Consider the following 19,727-nt stretch of genomic DNA (forward strand, 5'->3'; position numbering starts at 1 on the left):
TTTTTGGTACAACAAGGATTTCTATTTGGTTCATTCTGTGCCTAGCCTCTCTGGAGCTTTCTGGGGACAGGGAGGATTAGCCCAGCTAGCACTTCACAATGGGTTATCTGGTTTCTGACAGTGTCTGCTTATGGCCACGTGACCATGCCGCAAGGAGCTTCAGGGAACGGCTGTTGCTTTTGTCTGCCTGTGATCCCAGCCACTGATCATTTTGTCCCGTAGCATGAGGATCGCTGAGCTTGTAACCCTTATCCCGGCTAATACGGTTGTGGATGTTGTTTCACCGTGCAAACATCCAATCCCTTTCTAAAACCTCCTAAGCTATTTGACTCGCTATCCTGTTCTTGTGAATAAGTTAAAGCCTTCCCTGCTGTAATGGGAAACCAACTATTGTGTTCTGGGCTATTGGCCGTGTGCATGCTGGAAACCAGAGGCTGCTTGTTTGTCAAATACCAGTAGAGGCTAAAAGCAGTCTGTTGGCTCAGCAAAGGTCTGGGAACAGGCGCCTTTGTGCAGAGGCAGAGCTGAGTTCCCCATGGGTGTGTACTCCTCAGATGGTTAAATCAGGGTCCTGGCTCAGTGTGCCCTGCAGTCCTTCAAGCGCTTGTAGTCTGAGCAGAGCATGTGCTACACTAACACAGTTGTCTTTGTTCAGTTTTGGGGTGCAGAGTCCCAAAACCTTTTTTTTTTTGGTGCCCCTTCCAAGATTTCAGCTATTTGCTTGAGGCTAGTACCAATTCCTCTAACTACTCCTTGTCTTAAATGCCTCTTCTACCTGCTCCAACCATTTGGATAAAAGTGAAAAGCACAGAAGTTGTGATTTTCTTCCCCTCAAAAGTAATTTTTCCCTGCTGCAACTGGCTGTAGCTGCCACTGGCCCTACAGCTACCTCATCTGCTCCTCCCTCTCCTGCCTCCAGCTATTAATTCTGTTGGGTTTCTCTTCAAGCTTTTTGCAGTTCTGAGAGTATCGGTATGTCTTTTTCCCTGCACAGCTTCTGATGGATGCTATTTGCCAAGATGTTCAGAGCAATCTAGCTCATTGGTTATAGCAAACCTGTTCTCCCAAAGCAGTTCTGTGGGAATAAGCAACTGCCTCTGCAGACCAGAAAGTCCGTGTCAGAGCTGTTATCGGCCATTTTAAATTCTGTGTTTCTTTAAAAGCAGGCCATGACATGCAGATTTGTTGTACCTGGAACTTTATCACTTCAACCAGAATTTATCACTTACCCTCAGTCAGGCCACCCAAATTATCTCACTAGGAATGCAGAAGGTTTGTACGCATTTTTTTCCTTTCCCAGAAATTTGGAAGATGACAAAGTTTTTCAGTAAAGGTAGAGGGAAATGAAGTAAGGAATTATTTTTTGTCTCAGAACCAATACACCCTGACGAGCTAATTTTAGAGCACCCCTTGTTCCTAATCATTTAGCAGGATCAGCCAGGCAGGGCTTGCTGTAGAGGTACGAGTGTCCCCATCCCTTCCCCCATCCCCAAAAACAGCTGAACATACTCACTTTCTTGGCACTCCTGATGCCCTCATGCTGACTGCTGGATATATCTGTCTGTATTCTGAGAGTTAAGCTGCCATTTCTAGTTGTTCTGAGTCACTGGGCAGGTGGAGGGAGGGAGGGAGGGACAGGCTTTTTCCCCTTTGCCTTGTTTGCTCAGACAGCTCTGGGGAGCATGCCAAATGCTGCTGGTGCTCAGATCAGTTCAGTGCCACTGCCTTTCTGGTACTTTCAGAGCATGGATGGGACATTGCCCTGAAGCTGCTAATTCCGACAAGGGTAATAGACACATTTGTGTAGCCCAGAAAAACATGACCTTGCTTGCTTGGTAATGTTTTCTGTGCACCAGTAGATGATACCTAGGTAGGGCCTCTAGAAAAGTACATAATTTTTCACCTAAATAGATTTTAAAGTACTTGTCAAGGAGAAGGAGATTGCCTTGCAGTACTGGAGACCAGGACACATGCTAAAAGGGCAAGCTTCCCCGCAGGGAAAATATGAGCCAAGACACGTCCTGCTGCTGTGTGCAGGCCAAGCCTCGGAAGGACTTCATCCATCCATGGAGTTTTATGCAGCCAGATTTGGGGGCTCCCTGGCTGCCAGCTGCAAAGTACTTGCGTGGTAACAGCAGGGAAGGGTGGGAGAGACAGGGACAGCTTTGTCAACCTGGTAGCTGAACCCCCATGGTGCTGTCTTCAAATCCTAATGCATGGAGCTAAATGTATCTTCCTGCCGTTACTTTTCTAGTTAGTGGTTTGTTTTTTTTTTTATTAAAATGTTGCATAACAAGTAAAAAAAAAAAACCCTCTCCTTCAATTTTAAATATTTACATTGAAGGAGAGAATGTAGGACCTCTTGGCCTATTAAGAAATTGGCCTCTGTTGCCAGTACTAACAAGGCATTGCTCTGTTCTGAAATGTAGGTGTTCCCTGTTACACACCCCTTCAGACCAACTGCCAGCCACAACTACAGCTGAGCTCAGCAAATAGCTCTAACATACATCCACTTCCTTGAACCATCTAGACCTTATCTTGACAAAGCCCTAGAGCCCCAGGCATTTCTTCTCTTTAAAAAGAGACAAAACAAAAAGAAAAGGTAGGTGGAGGTTTGGAATCTGCCTGTGAGCTTTTCCTGTGGGAGCTGCATGGACAAAATCTCACTTCTGAAACCTTGTCTGCACAGAAGCTGTTATTTTCTCATTACAGACATCAGCTGGAGATGTTTGCCTCATTCAATATCAGGAAAGAATTTTTCATTTCCTTGGGGTTGTCATGTGAATTGAATGTACAGAGGATTCAGGGTATGGCGATATTAATTATGTCCAATTATAACCTGACTCCCCTTCCTTGGCATTAAATAACCCAACCAAATGAGCTCTGTCCCAGTGGCTTGGCAATTGTTCCCCTCCCCATGCACACGTGACACGGGAGCTTTGCTTTGACTTAATAGCCAAATGGTTGAGAATGCAGGAACAGATACTGTGACAGAATTCCTCTGCCTGCATGTGTACAAGGGCGATACCATAATTAAAGCAGCACGGTCAAGGCACAGGTATTTTAAAGAGCCCCAATATGTGACAGCCTCTTACTAACACCTTATTAAAACAATAATAGAATTAAAGAAATGTAATTGCCTTTTTTTGTTTAATGATGCTAAAAATAGCTCAGTCATTTTAATTTCCTGATCTCTGGCTGACAGTATGATTTTGCTTCCAGCAAAGCAAGGGAATAATTGAAAAAAAAAAAAAACAACAACAAAAGGTGTTCTTTTTAAACTAAATTCCTTTTAAAATAGGAGTGACGAAAATAAGGCTGCTCATAATAGCTCTCAAATCTTGCTCTTTTCTTTCCCCTTTCCCTGCAGAAAAAAAAAAAAAAAAAAAAAAAACTTCAAAAGTTATTGGGATTTTTTCTGTGATCAGTGGGAAAATGAGCAAGGCTGGCTGCTTTGGTTGGGAAGGAACATTAATGGATTTCTTAACACACAGTGTTGGCTGGCCTCAAAAGAAATGCTCTCTGTGGCAAAGGCAGTATCTGAGGTAAAGTGTTCCTGAATGAGACAGGAGGACAAACCAAACCCAGAAGAAGACTGAGGGCTATTGTGGAAATGGGACAAGAGATGAACTTTGTATTTTTGCACTTGGGAGATGGTTGCCAGGCTAGCTACCGTGGTGCAACAGGGACTGTGGTAATGCCTGTGTCACCCTCTGCTTGTGTCAGCACTGAGGAAGATGCGGGACACTTGGCTGGGAGAGCCTGGAAACACTGTTCTTGGTGTCCTTCCACTAGTTTGGAGTGTTACTTGGGTCAAAAGTCGCTCTAAGTGTGGACAGCAAGCAGCGTTTGCAAATGGTGTCTCTGAAAGGTGGTGTGACTTTGGACTGTAACACACACGGCCTGGGGATGCCTGTAGGCATTTTCCTGGAACTAGTAATGGGACTGCTTTGAAATAAAGGGTGCGGATCCATTTGTGTGCTGGCTGAGAGTGCCTTCAGCTTGCCAGTGGGTGGTGCAGCTCAGCGTTTGGCCGCCATTGGCCCATAGCCCTAGGGATGGCCGTCACCTTGGCTGTCCTTCCCCAGGGCAGCCTGAACGAATGAGCCCTGCCCGAAGGCGCGAACACCCCGAGGTGCGGAGAGAGCCCCCGGGACGGGGGCAAGCCGCGTCCGCCCCGGCGCCTACATCTCCCGGCAGCGCCCACCGCGCACACCCCCTTCGGCTCATTGGCTGAGGCAGCGCTCCAATCCAAAGGCGCCGCCGGGCCTGGCCAGCCAATGGGAAGGCTGTTGCTAACACGCTGCAGTTATTTTTAGCACGGCCGGCGCTCGCGCACCTTGCGGATCTCTCGTCTCCGCCGCGGCGGGGCCGGCCCTGCTCTGTTGGAGGCGGAGGGACACAGGCGTGCAGAGACGAAATAGTCCGGGAGGCGGGAGCGCGTGCCGGGGGCGGGTCTCTGTCCCCGTCTCGGGGCCGCGGAGGTGGCCGTGCTGCTACTGTCCTCCCCGCGGTGATACCAGCCCGCCCGGTTTGGCCTTGCCCCGTTGTTCCCCGGGGAGATGCGCTCGCAGCCCCCGAGCTCCCCGCCCGCATCGGAGACCGGGAATCCCGAGGGTTTTGCAACGATGGAGGGAGCCAGGATTGCTCGTGGGCACGTCTCCCCGAGCTCCTCCACTGTCACGGGTGGGGGGGCTCCACCACGGGGATATTCGCAGACGTGCTTGGGGTGTGCAGAGAATTGTCCCTTCGGGAGTCCCGAGGCTGTCCTTGCTACTGAGCTGGGGCTTGACCGTAGCGATGGTGCGTGGGGGCGGGGACCACACCGGCCCGTTCCGTCTCTCCCCGCTCCGTTCGATTCCACCCCCATCCCCCCCATCTCCTCAGGCTAAGCCACTTGGGGAAATCCTCAGGTCAATCCCCGCTAATGCCGCGGCCCCTTCCCTCCTTCCCTTGAGCTCAGATCCGGGATACTCCCAGTGCTCAGGGAGGAGCAGCGGTGGCTCCGCCAGACCGGTCCCCCCCATCCATTCCGGGGTGCAGCAGACGGCGACGGGCGGGGGAAGTAGTCCCGGCCCGCCCCCCGCGGCCGCATCACGCGGGGCGGGAGCGGATCCGTGCGCCGAGAGGTTGCTAAGGGTGAAAGTTTGCCGTGAGTTGGCTCACTCGGGGCCAGGGCGCGGGCGGCTCTGGGGGAGCAGCAGCGGCATCCACGCCACAGCACCGGGCCCGCCCCGCGCCGTCGGGTACAAGGGAGGGAGGGGACGGACGAGACGGGGCAAAGCAGAGACGAGACCCGCCGGCAGCGCCCTCGGCCCCCGCGACAGCCGCCAGCAGCCGCCGGCCCTGGATCCGAGAACGAAGTAAGTGGGGCCGGGGCTGCTTTCCTCCCCCGCACCCCTTCTTGGGCTGGGACCCCTCCAGAGCGCGTCCTCTTTGTGAGCTCGGTCTGAGGGGGCTCATCGTCCCCCTCCCCACCAGGGACAGCGATCTGCCCGTCCGCGGAGTCAAAGTGCGGTTATGGTCACCGAGGGGATTAATGGGGCTTCAAGGGAGAAGAATGGAAGTGAAAGTCACTGGGTTGGGGACGCTTTGCAGTGCCCCAGTTCACCATTTTGTTCTCCACAGCCTACTTTGAGGGGCGGGGGCGGGAGCGGGATGCGGCTCAGCCCCAGCCCTAGCAGCCCCAAAAAAGGCAGGCTGGGCCCGAGGGCGGTGGTGGGCGCCCTGGGCTCCCGGGAAACGGGGATGTCGCCGGGGTGTTCCCTTTCATGCACGACGAGCTCCGAGGGGGAGTAAGCCCTGCGACAACAAAGACGCTGTCGGGGTTGGGCTGGGCTGCCCCCCTCCCCCCGTCGCCCCCCCATTTCTCCTGGACACCCCGATCTGCGATACCCCGCTGGGTGTGCGGGGCCAGGAGCTCGCCCTTGTTGACGTATCCCGATGCATCCGACTCGCTCTGTTGAGAACCTCGCTTGCCACCTCGCCTGCCCCACTGGGGCGAAGGGGACAAGCAGGGGGGGGGGGGGGCGGGGGAGAGAGACAGAAGGTTACTGGGCTTCTGGCCTCCCGGACTCCGTCCCGCAGCCGTGGGGGGGAAACAGCTGCGGGTTGAGGAGGCGCCCGCCCATCCCTGCCGAGAGAGAGGGAGGGGAAGGGAAGGGGAGAAGGGGGCGGCTGCCCGGCGGTCCTGGGCCGCGGGGCGTGTTCCCGGCCGTGGGCAGCGCCGGGAAGGGCGGGCGGGCCCCAGCGCGCATGTGCCTTGGAAAATTTTGTGCCCTGCCCCGCCCGGGGACGCGCCGGGCCGGGCGCGGGGCGCGCCGGGAGCCGCAGTCCGGGGAGAAGTAGGTCGTGGGGCGGGGAGGGGGGCGAGGACTACAGCTCCCGGCGTGCTGGGGCCGGCCGGGCGCCGGGATGGAGGGGCGGCGGGGCTCGTCCCCGCGGGGCCGTTCGGCTGGCGGGGAGGAGTCTCTCCGCCGCCCTTGGCGGGGTGCTGGGAAGGGGGCTCTCGTTCCAGACGGGTGTGTCGGGCTGTGGGACCGCAGGCCGCCGTGACAGCCGTCTGTTTAAGTCCCCAGGCGGCGGCCAGCCTGTTCGAAGGGCCGGGCCTCCTTCGGGAGGTCGAAGGGGGATACCCGCAAGGTCACCCACCGTGTTGGTGTAGTCGGGAGGAAAGGGAATCGTTCCCATGTTCGCTCTTCTCTGTTGTAACTGGTGGTCTGGCCTCTACCCTTCAGGATACCGATAAACGGGGAGTCTGGGGGGGCTTTTGCCTTCCCTCCGCAGGAGAAGAGCTCCGCAGAGAAACAGCTCTTTGTTCTTTGCCAGCACCTCGATGTACAGTAGGCCTTTAGTTTGAAAATGCTGGCCTTTATGGAAGATTGCTCAGAATATCTCTTACAATTGATATTCAGTAGTTTCTTCTCTTAGAGCCATACTGCTTCAGCTGGATTTCAGGGTGTTTGGGGGTTCTTAAATTTCTTTTAAATTATTTTATCATGTTTCAGTGCAGTAGAAAGAGATTGAGGTGGTCCTACTGGAGCTCATCTTGCCATGTCAACAACCTGAGAAGCCAGTGACTTTTTTCAGCAGGTATCAGTTGTGTGCCTCTATCTTGGCAGCTGTTGGTGTTATTAAGCTAATTAACTTACCTTTTCATAACCAAGGTACAGAGTGTTCTCTTATTAGGTAAACTAGAGAAAAGAAAAAAGGAGATGATGTATAATTTTACCTCTTCACAGCTTTCTGCAAAAAGTTGATGAGGAACTGAGGTCCTCAATGTATATTGAGACATTTGTATAGCAGATAAGATGGTAACAAATTTTGGCCACTGTTCCTTTCCCAGTCTTTAATATCCGATCTCTTAATAGATTTTGGATCTAGATTAGAATTTATCACAAGATAAAAGACTTACAAACTGGCTGTTCTCTTCCTGCTTAACTTGCTGGAATCCCAAGGTATCCTCCCTTTAGAACATCTTAAGCCAAATAAGTTAGAGAGCGCCATGTAATCCTCCCTTGAGGTAGTATAGTCTATACAAGCTCTTGTTAGGGTTTAGGCGTGCTCTTTAGGGGTTTGTTTCATACTTAATTTTTCCAGAAAAGGCTTTGTCTTTGTGCCAAGACTTTTGCCTTCTGAAAATGGCTTCTTCTTAACTGTTCTTAGAAAAACTGTGGTTGCTTATTTCTTTGGTGTTCATGTGTTCTTACTTGGATTTGGTCAGGTTGCAGTGACCTACCAAAGTTTGTTACATTACAGTAATTCCTTAAAGCTGGTTTTAAGGGCAAGACTTCTTTTCCACTCCCTTGTTCCTGTGTGTTTTTATGTTGCTGAGTCAAACCTAAAGGGGGTTCTTTCCAGATCTGGCCTCCTTGTTGCCAGATCAGAAGTGTGGGATCTGTTTCTGGTTACCATCTTCCTAGAGCTAAACCTCTGTGAACGTGGAGTAGTACAGAAAAAGCATAGAATCTGCATCCCTTTTTTGCAGTAAAGCTTTAAAATATTTGAGGGCTTCTTCAAAATTTTTTGATCCTTTCTGTTGACTAAACTAGACCAAGCAAACAAGTCTGGTCAGTTTTTTAACTCCTGCTGACCTAGGCCAGCATGGATACCTGGTTGTACTGCTGGGCTTTTTCAGGGGAATGCTAACTATGTATGTTTGTGCTTCATCCCCACCCCCAAATAATTGTCACACATCATAAACATTAGCTTGAGTGCTGTACAAGAATATCCCTAAAGCCCATTTTAGGAAGACAGTTGAACACAGTGTGTCTCTTTGAGCAAGGTGAGGGCAGCTGAAGACAGAGCAGCCTCTGACTAAGCTGCCAATTAAAAACTGGATATTCTTCTTTCCCCTGGAGAGGTGTGGAGGCTACTGGAAGTGTGCTTCCTCTTAAAATATCTGTGAGATTCATTTTCCTTGGATGAGTGACAGTGTAGTGCTGACATACCTGGTTTTGGGTTTTTTGTACCCAGACAAACATTGTTTGCAAATCTGTGTATAATGGGAGAGTTGAGTGTTGTGGTTTTGCATTGTGCTTTTGTGGGTTCTCTCCATTTTGGAGTCTTCCTCACAAGGCAGAGAGAGAGAGGAGAAAGGATTACTTCAATCTTTGGCAAGCAATTTCAGTTTTTATTAAGCAGGTATCTGATCCTGGCAGAGCTCATCTTCCCTCTGTGCAGGGATAAGCAATGTGAGGTGTATTGGACAGGCTGTTGGCATGTTTGTGTTCCCTGCTCAGCAGACTTGAACTGAGGTTTTATGTTTGTAGCTAGGCAGAGTCTCAACTGGGTACACTTAATAAGATATGTGCCTGCTAGTCAAGGGGATAGTAAACATGGGCTGGCAGCTGATACCCCGGCACCCTGCCTCACTCCTTCTCGTCCCTTCTGCGCTTGTGCCAGCAGGACGTGGCACCCGGCACAACCACCCGGCCTCCCAGAGGAGAGGCTGGCCCTGCTGTCTTGAAGCAAGCAGGTCTCTGCACAAAGCTGCTGAGCGAGTCACGAGGCTGTTCAGGTGCTGCACTTGTGCTCTGGAGAGGCTGGTGCAGGTGAGCTGTGCTGGAAGCAGCTGAGTGCCAGGGCAGGAGAGGCGTGTTAGATGCTGCTGACAGAGCAGACAGTGGCCTGCCGGGTTACAGCAGCAGTGCTTGGCAGCAAGGGGAGTGTGATGTACATACTTGTGTGTGGGTAGTGGCTACACCCTTATTTCTTCTGAAAGAGGAGCAGGGAGAGTTCTCCCTATCAACATCCCTCTGTTTTGAGGATCAGTAGATTTGTGGTGACTCTCCTAGAGAGCATTACTTCGTGTTAGTATTTGTGCAAACTGCTCATTCTGCTTTGTTCATGAAAAGGCACAGTTATTTATTTCAACGGGGAGAGTTGTTGTGTTCTCTAGTCTTCATCCATCCTTTTCTCTCTTTCCCTAGGTCTCTTTGGAGTCAAAACTTGTCTATGTTTCTGTCATTTTGTCACTTTTAATACACTGCCCTGACTTGCTTGCTGGGAAGAGAGTATGCATCTGGAGATCAAAGTTGCTCTTAACTTCATCATCTCATACCTGTACAACAAGCTTCCTCGGAGGCGGGCAGACCTGTTTGGTGAGGAGCTAGAGCGCCTGCTGAAGAAGAAGTATGAGGGTCACTGGTACCCCGAGAAACCTCTGAAGGGATCTGGCTATCGCTGTGTTCATATAGGAGAGACAGTGGATCCGGTGGTGGAGCTGGCAGCCAAGAGGAGCGGGCTGGCTGTGGAGGATGTGCGTGCCAATGTGCCAGAAGAGCTGAGTGTCTGGATTGATCCTTTTGAGGTTTCCTACCAGATCGGTGAGAAGGGCTCTGTTAAGGTTCTCTACCTAGATGACAGTGAGGGCTGCAGTGCCACAGAGCTGGACAAAGAAATCAAGAGCAGCTTCAACCCCGACGCCCAGGTATTTGTCCCTATTGGCAGCCAGGACAACTCGCTGTCCAACTCTCCATCCCCCTCCTTTGGCCAGTCACCCAGCCCCACCTTCATCCCTCGCTCTGCTCAACCCATCACGTTCACCACTGCCACCTTTGCTGCCACCAAGTTCGGCTCGACCAAGATGAAGAAGGGTGGAGGAGCTGGAGGAGGGGGTGGTGGAGCAGGGGCTGTGCAGCAGCCAAGAATGGTCAGGTCTCCCACCACCAACCTGCTGAAGCACAAGGGCCTCTCCCTGTCTATGCACTCTCTGAACTTCGTCGGGAGCACTGGGAGCCAAGCCCCACAGTCACAGCTCTCCCCCAATGCCAAGGAGTTCGTTTACAGTGGCGCCTCGCCAGGAGCCAGCAGTCTCTTCTTCGATGGTGTTGCCAGTGAGAGCCAGGCCAGCAGCATCCCACCAGCATCGCAGTTCAACGCCAGCACAGGTGGTACCTTTGATATGGCTCAGGTCTTCGGTGGCAGCACCAATAGCCTCTTTTTGGAGAAATCTCCTTTTGTGGAAGGACTCAGCTACAACCTGAATGCCATGCAGTATCCTAGCCAGTCGTTCCAGCCCGTCGTCCTGGCCAACTGAATACAGTGGAAGGAAAGTATTTTGGGGCAGGGAGGGAGGGGGGGTCAAGAACAAAACAAACAATAGGGAGAGAAAAGAAAAATAGAAATATACAGAAATATTAAAACCTTACAAATATAGGTTCTTGGGAAAAGCGAGAGCTCAGTGTTGTTGCGCTGTGCTGGTAACGCTCCTGAAGCACTGAATTGTTTTTTAACTCAGTACCTGTGCTTTTTTCCTACTCACTTTTTTACTCCTTAAAATGAGTCTTGGGCTTTTTTTTTTGGTTTGTGTGCCCTCTTCCCCTACTCCAGCCCAGGACTGGTGCAACTGTAGGTCACAATGCTCCTGATTCCCGGCACCACCTCCTGCCCCACACTGGACATAGGGTCTTTCTACCTGGGTGTAGGGATGTCATCTTCATACCACCATGCTGGAGGAGGGACAAGAAGAGCATGAGTCAGTGTTGATGGGGACACACACAGTCTTGTTGTGTGCTAACCAGAATGGGTGTGTGAACTTGCTTTTTCTGTGTATACAGAGAACATTGCCTTGTGCCCATGGGTGCAGACCACTGTGCTGTTGTGGCTCCAGCCCAAGCTGGCATCAGCTGTTCTGTGTGCTGAAAAGCACTAACTCTTCTCTGACTATCTCACAGCACATCACAGTCAGGACAGAGCATTACTGTGAAATGGCTTCTTCCTGCTCCCTTCCTCATCTGCACTTCCAGTTGTGGCTATGGGGGGTTAGTGCTTTGAGCTTAGTGGCTCTGGTTATTGGATGTTTCTGTACCTGAGCAAGAGGGCTTTTTATGTTCTCTCAGGGCTGCCTGGTTAAGTCTGGATGACAGCCCCTCTGGTGTAGAAACACCACCTGCCTCTCTCTGTGGCTTGTGGGAGGTGGAACTGAACCAGTTGGACCCCACTTGGATCCTTCCTCCACTTCCCAGATGTTCTCCCCAGCAGCAGGGGCCAGCATCCACTTAGGGTGGCCTCTGAGGTCAGAGTTCTCATTATCTGCTGTGAATTCATCTTCTTGTCTCAAAGAGGAAATTTCTTCCTTTTTAGTTTGTGAGGCAGTACAACTTTTCAAGAAGATATGGTGATGTTGTTGAAGCTGCTGTCTTGAGTGGTATCATAAGGGTTTATGCTTTCAGCCAGGTATGTACCTGACTAAATCCCTTCCCTTGCCTTTCTGGAGAAGCATGAGGAGGTGGCTGATCCAGGGAGAAAAGGAAGCACCTATCATAAATTCCTCATTCCAGCCAGATCACATCAGCATGGACAGTAGCAAGCTCAGGGCAGAGCTGGGATGGGCTCTCCAAAGGCAAGTGGTCATCTCAGCCTGTGAGTGTATGGTGCCTCTTCACAGCAGGGATGGGATTTGGGACTCTGCACCTTTCTCCAAGATGATGGGTGGCAGTCAGCCAGTAGTGGCTGTTCAGTTTGATCCCTTCTGTGCTGAGGACTCCAAAACCCACCTTCACAGAACATCAAAGGAGGACTGCTTCATGCAGAGGAAGGTTGAAGGCTTTTTAGGTGGAAAGGGAGGTTTCCTTGCAGGCTGCTGTGTGAGCATGGAAGTGTGCAAAGAGGAGAGAGATGGAGATGATGAAACTCCAGTCTTTGAAGTTCTCAGTTTAAATGAAAAATAAGCTTTTGCTGCTTCCCAGACTTGAGGCTTGGTTTTCTTTTAATGATGCTTCTTGGAGCACAGTCTGAAATCCACTCCTCCTGCACTTGTGGAACCAATGTGCTCTTTCAAGAAATCTGTTTCAGGTGAGATGAGCTTGACCATGTGCTTTTCCTCCTCCCTTCCCTGAGAGGGAGGCACTCCAGCCCTCTTGTAGTTGTGTTGCCACTGAGCATTTGCAGAAGGTAATGGGGCTGTCCCAGGTAGACAATCTGTGCCCAGAGCTCTCCAAGGAGTTTCCAGTGTACCCTTCCCCTCGGTGGGTGATGGGGCACATGGTCCTGACCTTGTGCCCAGCATGGGTTCCCAAGCAGGCTGCTTGCTATTGAACTATGACCAATGCAGCAGATGGGTGAGGAGAGCAGAGCTCAGCCAGTTCCCCCAAAGCTGGTGTCCACAACCTCAACTCTGCTGGTTTCCAGACTAGGACAAGTTGTTAAGGAGTGGCCCAGCTGTTGTTTCCTTTTTTTTCCTTTCCTTTGAACCCACTGCTTTTAACAGATGCTACCACTGCCATGGAATCCTCCCCAACAGGGTGCTGCTGGGTGCCACCCCACATATTGCACTGGACTCTGAGGGGTGTTCAGACCCTGATGGCAGGACCTGGTCCAGTTGCCCCCCACTGCCCCCACATCTGGCAAAGCCACCTACGAGACACTGCCTTGAGACGGCGTGCTCTCCTCCAGCACAGGGAGGGAGGGAAGAAGTGGGGTGTCCCCTGTCCACTTGCTTATGTGTGTGTGAAGCTTTGATGCTGCTTTGCTCTGCCACACGTATTATACCTGCTTTAAAAATAGTGGTGTGAGTGGAAGGAGGAAAAGAAGAGGGACCAACCTCTTTGCATCTTAAAAGGAAAAAAGTGTGCTTCAGAACTGTTCCTCCAGCATCAGGCAGCAATGGAAACTAATGGCCATTTCAGGTCTTTTCTAGTCTTGGATGTAGGCGTTCAGCTTCAATTTTATTTTTTAAAAACCTGCACTAATTTACCTGGTTTCTTAGGAAGAGAAGAGAGAAGATTTTTTTTTTTAACTTTTATTTTTTATGGGTTTATGTTCTTTTTGTTGATGTCCGTTTGTATTGAATAATTTGCTACATTTGTAAAATGTAAGAGGTATATATAATATATGTATATTTCTAACATAAAAAATGTAATTTTTTTCTTTTCAAGATTTTTTCTTAAAAAAGAGGAGAGAAAAAAATATTTTTTCAGGAAAAAACTTTAAAAAAAAAAAGAAGTGGTGAAGATTCCTTTCTCCCCACTCAACCTCCCTTTCCTCCTGCCCCTCTCCAGGAGTGAATCAACAGTTGCCTTGTGGGAGAGGAGTGAAAGAGGACAGAAGTCTGTATGTCTCTGAGTGGAGGATTTCTGCGTGTGCTCTGCTTGGGTTGTTTTTGGAGAAGGGGACTGCTGAGAGGGGGAACCAGGGGGTTGCTGTCTTTTTCTTTTTTTTTTTCCTTCTTTTTTTTTCTTTAGCGAAGGAGTAATACAATCAGAGTTTTGTATTCAGAATGTTGTGCAATATTTTGGAACGGGATATTGGTGTGTCTAGAGATTTAGTTAAAAACAAACAAAAAACCCCACAAAAAGGTTGATCAAATCTGTACAGTTTCTATTGTTCCAGATTTTTTTAAGTTTGTATTAAAAGCATGATATAATAACTGTTTATCGTGTGATGTGTGCTCAGTGAAGAGAAAACACCTTGGACGTGCCTGGTTTTGGGTAAGGAGGGATACCGCTGCTTTTGAATGAAGTGGTGCTCAGTGTCAGACTTGCAGGCAAGGTACTGGTTTCACAGCATTAGGAATAGCTCAGTGATGCCCAGGATTGTGCAACATGGCCAGGACAGCTGTCTCAGTGACCTCTCCTGCTGCTAAGAATAGCAGTACATAGGAAAAAGTGGCGATGTGCCTGGCCATCCCCGGTCCTGCCATGATTCAGCTCTCTGGAGTGGGGGGAGGAGAGCTGGCTCTCCACTCTGGGGGAGAGGAGGGAGCATTTGGTGTGAGGTGCTTTGGGAGCCTTCAGTCAAGCAGCAGAGTTCCTAAATACCCAAATTATGTGGCAGCTCACTAGGACCATCACCTCTGAGGCCAGGTTAGAAGCTCTGTGGTGTCACCCATGGGGTAGATGAAGCTCCCCATGGCAGCGCTTCGTGCAGAGAGGTGCTGATTTTGGGTTGATTTACTTCCCCTCTGCACAAACCAGTTTGTGTTTATTCTGAGGTGGCTGGGGTACTTGCTAAGCAAAGGGAGCATCAAGGTACATACGCAGGCTCTGTCCTCCCTGCTGTGAATGTTCATCCAAGGTGACTTCCCATAGTGGGGTGGGCTTGAGGCTGGATGTGAGAACATGCAGTAATGATAGTGGACTGATTTTGTTTTTCTTTGTAAACTCTCACTGCTCAGTTTCAATCAGAATTTCTGTTCAAGAGAGCTTCTCCTTTTTAGCAAAAGGAGATGAGATGGCTGAGGGAGGTGCTGAAACGCCTGTCATGCCCCATGTGTGCTGCTGGCTGCGTAACCCAGCTTCCCTAGCCCCACCATGCTCCTGCTACCTCCTGCTTGAGAGGTGCCTCAAGTTCCCCATGCTGCCTCATTAAAAAGCTGTTGAAGGGAGCTGCTCACAATGTCCTTGAGGAAACCAAACAAGGAACTGGTGCTGACTCCCACTGGCATCCCCCATGCCTCCTCAGCTCCTCTAGCCTAAATTTCTTCCTGGGAGAGCTCGCTGTGCCCTTGGTTTTGCGAGCCCCAGGAATTGGGCTGCTGCTCATGCCTACTATGTGCCGCGTGACTGTCACACTGCACTAGGCGACAAAACTATTTTTTCCCCTTTGTGTCTCAAACCCCTTGTAATCATTTATCTAAAGCATGCACAACGCTTGCCCTTAGACATGTTTTTGGAAATGGAAAATCGAGGGTGACTATGTGCCTTCCTGATCCTTGCCCTGAATTTGCTCAGCTGTGACGCAGGGAGGCAGGGAGCCTTTCCCTTTTTGGGCACAGGTAGGGCCTGGAGTTGGTTTACAGCTGATAGCTGCACAGCCTGAGCAGGGATTAGGGAAGAGGTTTAGTATAGCCTTGTTCCTCCTGAGGTATTTGTCACTGTGCTGTCTCAGGGAGCAGGAGGAGTGTAGGGAGCTGAACCCCATGTAGTGCAGTGTGCAGGGATGTGCCTTCCATCAGCCTTCAGAGAGGGGCTGCTAGAGCACTGTGTTGGGCCAGTGTGGGGTAGCGCCTGGGTATGGGAGTGTTTGCCAGATATTTGGACAATGACCGAATCAGTCCCTGAGCAGCTTACTCCAGCAAGGCATGGCAACAAGATGGGACTTGTCTCCTGAAACCTCCAAAGCAAGGGGTGTGGGGGTATTGTTTAGACATTCATCATAGGGGACTGCATTATTAAGAAGGAAACTTGCTACTTGAGTCACCGAGAAGGCGGGCTTCTGCCTGAAAGGAGGAGACAGGTCAGGTAGAAAATGCCACATTTCAGCCTGGGGTTTTTCAGTCTGTGACAGCAACAGCAGTAGTGTCTGACTTGAATTGGGCTGTTGGGGGAGTGGGAAGGGGCTGGTGCCCAGAGGAAAGCCTTAGACAAGCATGAAAAGCCATTCTCCGGACTCTGTTTAAAATACAGGTCCAGCAAAATAGCTTGAGTTTAGTTCAACAGAAGAGGATCTTCTGCTGCACCAGAGCCTCCTGGAGACTTGGGATTTTTGGGATTGAAGAACACATGGCATAGGCACTGCCAACAGCAGGTGCCTCCCGTGTCCCAGCACTTGCCGACATGCCAGGACTGAGAGGTGGAAAAACACCACTAGTGGGGGGGGCCAGGACCCGCTGAGTCCTTGGCATCCCTGAGGAGTTTTCCTGCCAATGCCACCTGCTTCATACTCACATGGCTGCAGCCACAGCACTGCCATGGCCTCAGCAGGTGTGAGGGGCAAGATTGACGCCACAGTTGCAAAGGGCTAGATAGGTCTTTCCACCCCATGTGTGTCCTCCACCGGAGCACAGGCACCAGCCCAGCTGCAGGCTGCGGCCAAGGTTAGCCACCTCCAAAACCTTGCATTTTTTCCTTTAGTTTTTGTGGCAGGGCTCCAATTCAAACACAATCGTAAGCATGTTCACCCCCAGCCTTGCAGAGCTGTTCTTCCAGTGTCCCTCCACTGCTGCCCGTGTTGTCATCTCCAGAAACTTGGTATTTTTATAAAGCTGATGAAGAATGAACCTTTCACCCTCCATCCTCAACGCACTCCAGTGAAGGATAAGCCCCATCTGGCACACATGGTGATTTTGAGTTGTACTGGTTAGTGAAGGGCACGTTTTGTGTGTGGCCATTGCCAGTGGCAAAAGTGACTCCAGCATGGTACATGCATATGTCAGGAAGGAATGTGTTCGTTTTTCTTCTCTGAGAAGCCCTCAGAAGGCACAGGAACAAGGTAGGAAGAGAGTGTCAGGATTAAATTTTGCCTCTTTGCCTTGAGAAGGGGCAGGGAATGGTACAGGTGGAAGTGTGGGGGGAACTTTCTTCCTCTTCACTGAATGCTGAGAAGGCATGAGTAGTCCCCATGTTATTCTGCAGCTGCTGGGTCCTAGTTGGTGGGGGGCATTTGTGCTTATTTTTTTTCGCCTCACATGGCTGGCACAGTTTGACTGCTGAAGGAAGCAGATCCTCAGGAGGGAGTGTGTCCCTCCCACTCGGGAGGGTGTTTCCACCATGGACAAAGCCTTCAAGTGAATCAGACAGAAACTGCTTACAGAAGGTGCAGCTGAGGCTTTCATGAGACAAAAATGAACCTGAAATGACCCATACAAGGTGTAGGGAGGGCAATGGGTGATGTTGCTGCAGCAGGAAATGCTTCTTTCACAGGCTTCACTTGCAGAGCTCAGCAAATTCACGAAAGGGCCAAGTCCAGCTTCCCTCAGCAACAGGCATTCTTGCATTTCCTGATATTCCTGCGGTCAGGTTCAGTGTCAACACGTGCTGCTGCAGGCTCCCTCAGAGGCATGAGTGGCGTCACAGCAGGCCTCGGGCACCTTTCCAAAATCTACCAAGGTCATCTTCTGTCCCTACCTGTGCCCAGCATTGCTGAGCTGCAGCTGGGAGGATACTTCTGATGTCCCCCACAACATCCAAAGTGGCAGCGCTCGCACAATGCACTGGGCAACTGAGGGCTACACAGAAAAACTGGGGGGAACCACAGAGACCTAATCTGCCAGGGGAGAACTGGGGTTTGGCATCCTTGTGGGGACACACTGGCAGCACAGTGGAGAACACAGGGAAAAGAGGAGCAGTGGTGTCTGGAAGACCACAAACATGAGCCAAGGAAGGACTGAGGAGCAGAGGGAAGGAGGACAGCACCCCAGGGACATCTGAGGTATTTACACACAGGTGCTGATGTTACGGGGAGGAAAAGAAGGCAGGAACTCTCCTCTTCCCATCCCTACCTGGTGAAAAGGTGCATGGAAAGCAGGAACTCTCCTCTTCCCATTCCTACCTGGTGAAAAGGTGCATGGAAAGCAGGAACTCTCCTCTTCCCATTCCTACCTGGTGAAATGGTGCATGTTCCCAGTGACCCAACATGGGCAGCAACTGCATGGGCCTTCATCCTTGTGAGCACAGACAAGCAGAGCTTCCTCATCCCCACCTTTCTCCCTGCTTGTTGAACTCTCATACATGATCCTCCTCCAACTCTCAATCTGGGCTGGTCCTGGCACAGTGTTTGCCCTCTGGGGACGTGGCCATAAGTCACAGTGCTTTTGTTGCCTCCAGCACAGACATGGAGATGCCAAGGCTTGGGGGCAGGCCATGGCTTCACTGCACTCATAGAGAGTACGAGCACTGGGCTGGCAACCATTGGTCTCTTCTGCTGCCTCACACTGATCCTCCAGCACTGGGAGCTGCTCTGAATAAGAAAGGAGGTGATGCAAAAGAATGGGAAGGAGCTGGGGAAGGGCATCTTATCCCTTGCAGCCATGCCGCTGCCAGCCACAACTGAGGAAGGGAAAGGGCTTGACAAATCCAGACAGAATAGGATCTAACAAAACAAGACCAGAAAGAACACAGGTGGGCTGTGATGCTCCAAGGCAGAGCTGAAGGTGATCTGCACTGCTGAGGAGCGCAGTGTAAGCCATCACTGTTGGACAAGGCATTGGATGCTATAACCCACAGTCTAAGTGCTAACACATCAGCACAGGGAACCACAAATTGCTGGTTTTTAGAAACATAAACAAAGAAAAATTTTTATGGTCTGGGTTATAAATCACACCACAGATCAACCATGCAAGAGAGACATCACTTGGTTCTTCAAATGAGAGACTTGACCATTGAGAATAACCAGTCAAAGTCAGCTAAGAAAGATTATTTTATTTTGATAAGGCTTTATTTTTAATATTGGAATTATTTTCTTCTCCAAAGGTACAGTGCTGTTTGAAAAATCAAAATTTTCTTTCATGGAAATACTTGTTATGTAAATTTTTTGTCCAGTCACTGAACTTCAGTAGAAACCTTCCCAAAGTCAATAGCTATAGAGGTGAGAGTGGGGGCTACAAGAGCTCCATCGCCAGCAGAGAATAATACAGCCCGTAACCAGCATGTACTCCATCAGTCATACAAGGCCAGTATTTATTGAAGGAGAAAGCCACTGACCACAGCTTTATGCAAACACACAGACAACATCACAGCTGAAAAGATTTTGTTACTTTATATTTTTCAATAAATTACTCCAGGCTTCCCAGTGTGCAACTTAAAAAGCTATGAAAGGACCATAGTTCATCCAAGCTTGACTCCAGTATTGTGGGGTGCCTTAGACTGAACTGTTGACTCCTCTGAGTGCACAGGGTAACTGCTAAGACCTGTGAGTTTTCCAGCAGCACCTGATTGGTCTCTACCTGTGATGGAGCTTTCCTGGAAAGTGTGATGAACTGCTTGAATGAGGCCATCTGAGGGCTACAATAGTAGTCTTCAAAGCGTGACTAGAAGTGGAGGTCTCTGTTAGCAACTGTGTGCTGACCCTTGCCTTGTCTGGCCAGTAGAGCTTCGTAGTCCAGAACTGGTTTGAGCTGGATATCTTCTTTTAACCTACCTGGAATGTAATACAAAGTTGCACAAGTATCCTCTCCAGAGCTGCTCTGCCCTCATAGGGCTGCAAGTGCTGTTGGGGGTGGGCCCCAAGAGGAAGCCACAAAAGCCAGACCACAGCATTATACTGGAGAAGACTGTGTCACCTCACTGGTGTGACAAAGCTTCCCACAATTGGCTGGATGTGCCTTTTGGCTTCCACAGCCAGGAGGTAAAAGGGCAAAGGGAAGGGGTGTCACTGTGTTTGCCTGGATGACAAAAACCCAATGATTTTATCCAGTGACGTTTGTTAACCTTGACAGAATTGGGTAAAGGGAGCTGTCTCTGACCTCACAAACCCCCCCAACAAACCCTTCCCAAGTGTTTTTCCTAGTTGTTTTCCACAACTCTGTTGTGGAAGGTATAATTAGCAAGCCTCCCCCCTTCCCCCCC

The 19,727-nt window shown here is 50.4% G+C and overlaps 2 protein-coding genes across 2 annotated transcripts in view; one reads left to right on the forward strand and one right to left on the reverse strand.

Annotated features, from left to right (window-relative positions):
• The first annotated feature begins 5,106 nt into the window (after window positions 1-5,106).
• TOB2 (transducer of ERBB2, 2) lies at window positions 5,107-13,875 on the forward strand. The gene is made up of 2 exons (XM_030262912.4): window positions 5,107-5,363; window positions 9,432-13,875. Exon 2 carries the CDS (start codon window positions 9,518-9,520, stop codon window positions 10,538-10,540), a length of 1,023 nt encoding a protein of 340 aa, XP_030118772.1. The 5' UTR covers window positions 5,107-5,363; window positions 9,432-9,517; the 3' UTR covers window positions 10,541-13,875.
• A 4,686-nt stretch (window positions 13,876-18,561) lies between these two features.
• The window catches only part of TEF (TEF transcription factor, PAR bZIP family member), a 34,230-nt gene continuing 33,064 nt past the window's right edge, over window positions 18,562-19,727 (reverse strand). Inside the window, exon 6 of the mRNA XM_072923358.1 lies at window positions 18,562-19,295. The gene's annotated coding sequence lies outside the window, so the exon portion shown is untranslated. The remainder of the gene's footprint in view (window positions 19,296-19,727) is intronic.

This window comes from Taeniopygia guttata, chromosome 1A (genome assembly GCF_048771995.1).
Source record: "Taeniopygia guttata chromosome 1A, bTaeGut7.mat, whole genome shotgun sequence".
In the NCBI taxonomy this organism is placed as follows: domain Eukaryota; kingdom Metazoa; phylum Chordata; class Aves; order Passeriformes; family Estrildidae; genus Taeniopygia; species Taeniopygia guttata.